Raw genomic sequence first — 1,653 nt, 5'->3', positions numbered from 1 at the left:
CAGTGTCCGGTAGTCTTCGTTCCTCTGGGGTCTCACAGTCTTCGCTCCTCTGGAGTTCCGCGGTAGGTGGCTGGCTGTTGTTCTTCCCGGGTCTCTTCCGGGTCCCTCTCGCAGCGTTCACCCGTCTGGCGGCGGCGTTCCCCGCATTTTAATATTCTTAAGACATTAACTTTTCCTTGTTCTAAAATGTATAATAGTTTAAAAATAATTTCTGAATCCATTCCTCTAGGATTCAGAGTATTTTATAATTGGATCTTATTTTACCATGTTTTTTACTTCTATTCAAGTTAGATAAGCCCTTCATTGTTCTCTTTCTCATTCAGCCTTATCTCCATCTTTGTTTGTGTTTTAATTTTACCTCTGTCCTCCTGAAACGTTAGAGTCTCATTGGAGAATCAGGTTGAGGGTTCTTGGTGTTTCTGTTTAGTGAATGCCTAAAAAAACCCACAAACAGCATTTTTCTCATGCTAATTTGAAAGTTCTTAGATTGGTTTTTTCCTTCATTTTTTCCTTAGACCCTGTCCACCACCATAGGGTGCCATTACACAAACCCACAGATTGGGAGAAGAAGATCTTGATATGGTCAGGTCGATTCAAGAAGGAAGATGAAATCCCAGAGACTATCACGTAAGTGTTGTACTGGGGATTGTAGGCAGCTTTGTCTTCTCACTGCTCTGTTTTAAATGTCCTTAGGTGCCACATACATAGTTGTACATAGGGTTTTCAGAGGCCTGCTGTTTCAGAAGTGGATAGCCAATCCTTCCTAGTCTGTCTAAATCTGAATATTCAGATTTAGAGAAGTATCAGACAGACCAGCATTTTACAAAAAAAGTGAAAGATATATCCCTTATTGTGGAGTTAACCAATAGTGTCAGTGTTGTCCCTGCCTTTGGCACACGTGTCTTTACCCACTTATTTCCCTGCTCCACCATCCACCAGGATACCCATCCATTTCTACCCACTCCCTTCAACATCTATCTCCCATTGTCCAGCCCTTGACCTGATAGCTTATATCTGAAGCTTCCTTGGCTTCTGTGATTCCAAACACATCAGCTGCTGATAGTTTCTTATGCTGTAACCAGTGTCTCTTAAGTTTAGTGGTAATGTTTCCCATGTGAAGGTGATGTGTCCTGTAGAACTGCTGTGTAGATAGGTTCTACAAGGGCCTGTGGCCCTTGGGCCCAAATGGATCCCTTGTGGTCTTGGGGACTCCACGGTTACCTGAGAAGTGGGTGGAGGGTTTTAAGGTCCCTTACCTGAAAGCAGGGAATACCAGAGGAATGTATATCTGTGTTTCATTGATTATGCAAAGGCGTTTGACTTTGTGTATCATAACGAACTGTGGCTGATTCTGAGAAGAATGGGAATCCCAGAACATTTGATCGTGCTAATGAGAAACCTATACTTGGACCAAGAGGCAGTCATCAGAAGAGAGCAAGGAAACACTTCATGGTTCAAAACTGGCAAGGGTGTATGCCAGGGATGTATCCTATCTCCATACCTTTTCAACTTGTTTGCAGAAAAGATTATCTGGGAGACTAGGCTCTATGAGGAGAAATGTGGGGTCAAGATTGGTCGAAGATCTATCAACAATCTGCATTATGCAGATGACACAACCCTACTTGCTGAAACTGAGGAGGACCTGAAGCGCTT

The 1,653-nt window shown here is 43.0% G+C and overlaps 1 protein-coding gene across 1 annotated transcript in view; it reads left to right on the top strand.

The window, feature by feature from the left end:
• Window positions 1–1,653, top strand: part of FAM162A (family with sequence similarity 162, member A) — a 21,568-nt gene that overhangs the window by 9,723 nt on the left and 10,192 nt on the right. The window contains exon 3 of the mRNA XM_006884309.1: window positions 516–627. Coding sequence (XP_006884371.1) covers window positions 516–627 — 112 coding nt within the window. The remainder of the gene's footprint in view (window positions 1–515; window positions 628–1,653) is intronic.

This window comes from Elephantulus edwardii, unplaced genomic scaffold (genome assembly GCF_000299155.1).
Source record: "Elephantulus edwardii isolate Elephantulus edwardi_28Jun2011 unplaced genomic scaffold, EleEdw1.0 scaffold00032, whole genome shotgun sequence".
Lineage (NCBI taxonomy): Eukaryota > Metazoa > Chordata > Mammalia > Macroscelidea > Macroscelididae > Elephantulus > Elephantulus edwardii.
Note: the sequence above shows the minus strand (reverse complement) of the source record. Positions and strands in the feature narration are given on the sequence as shown.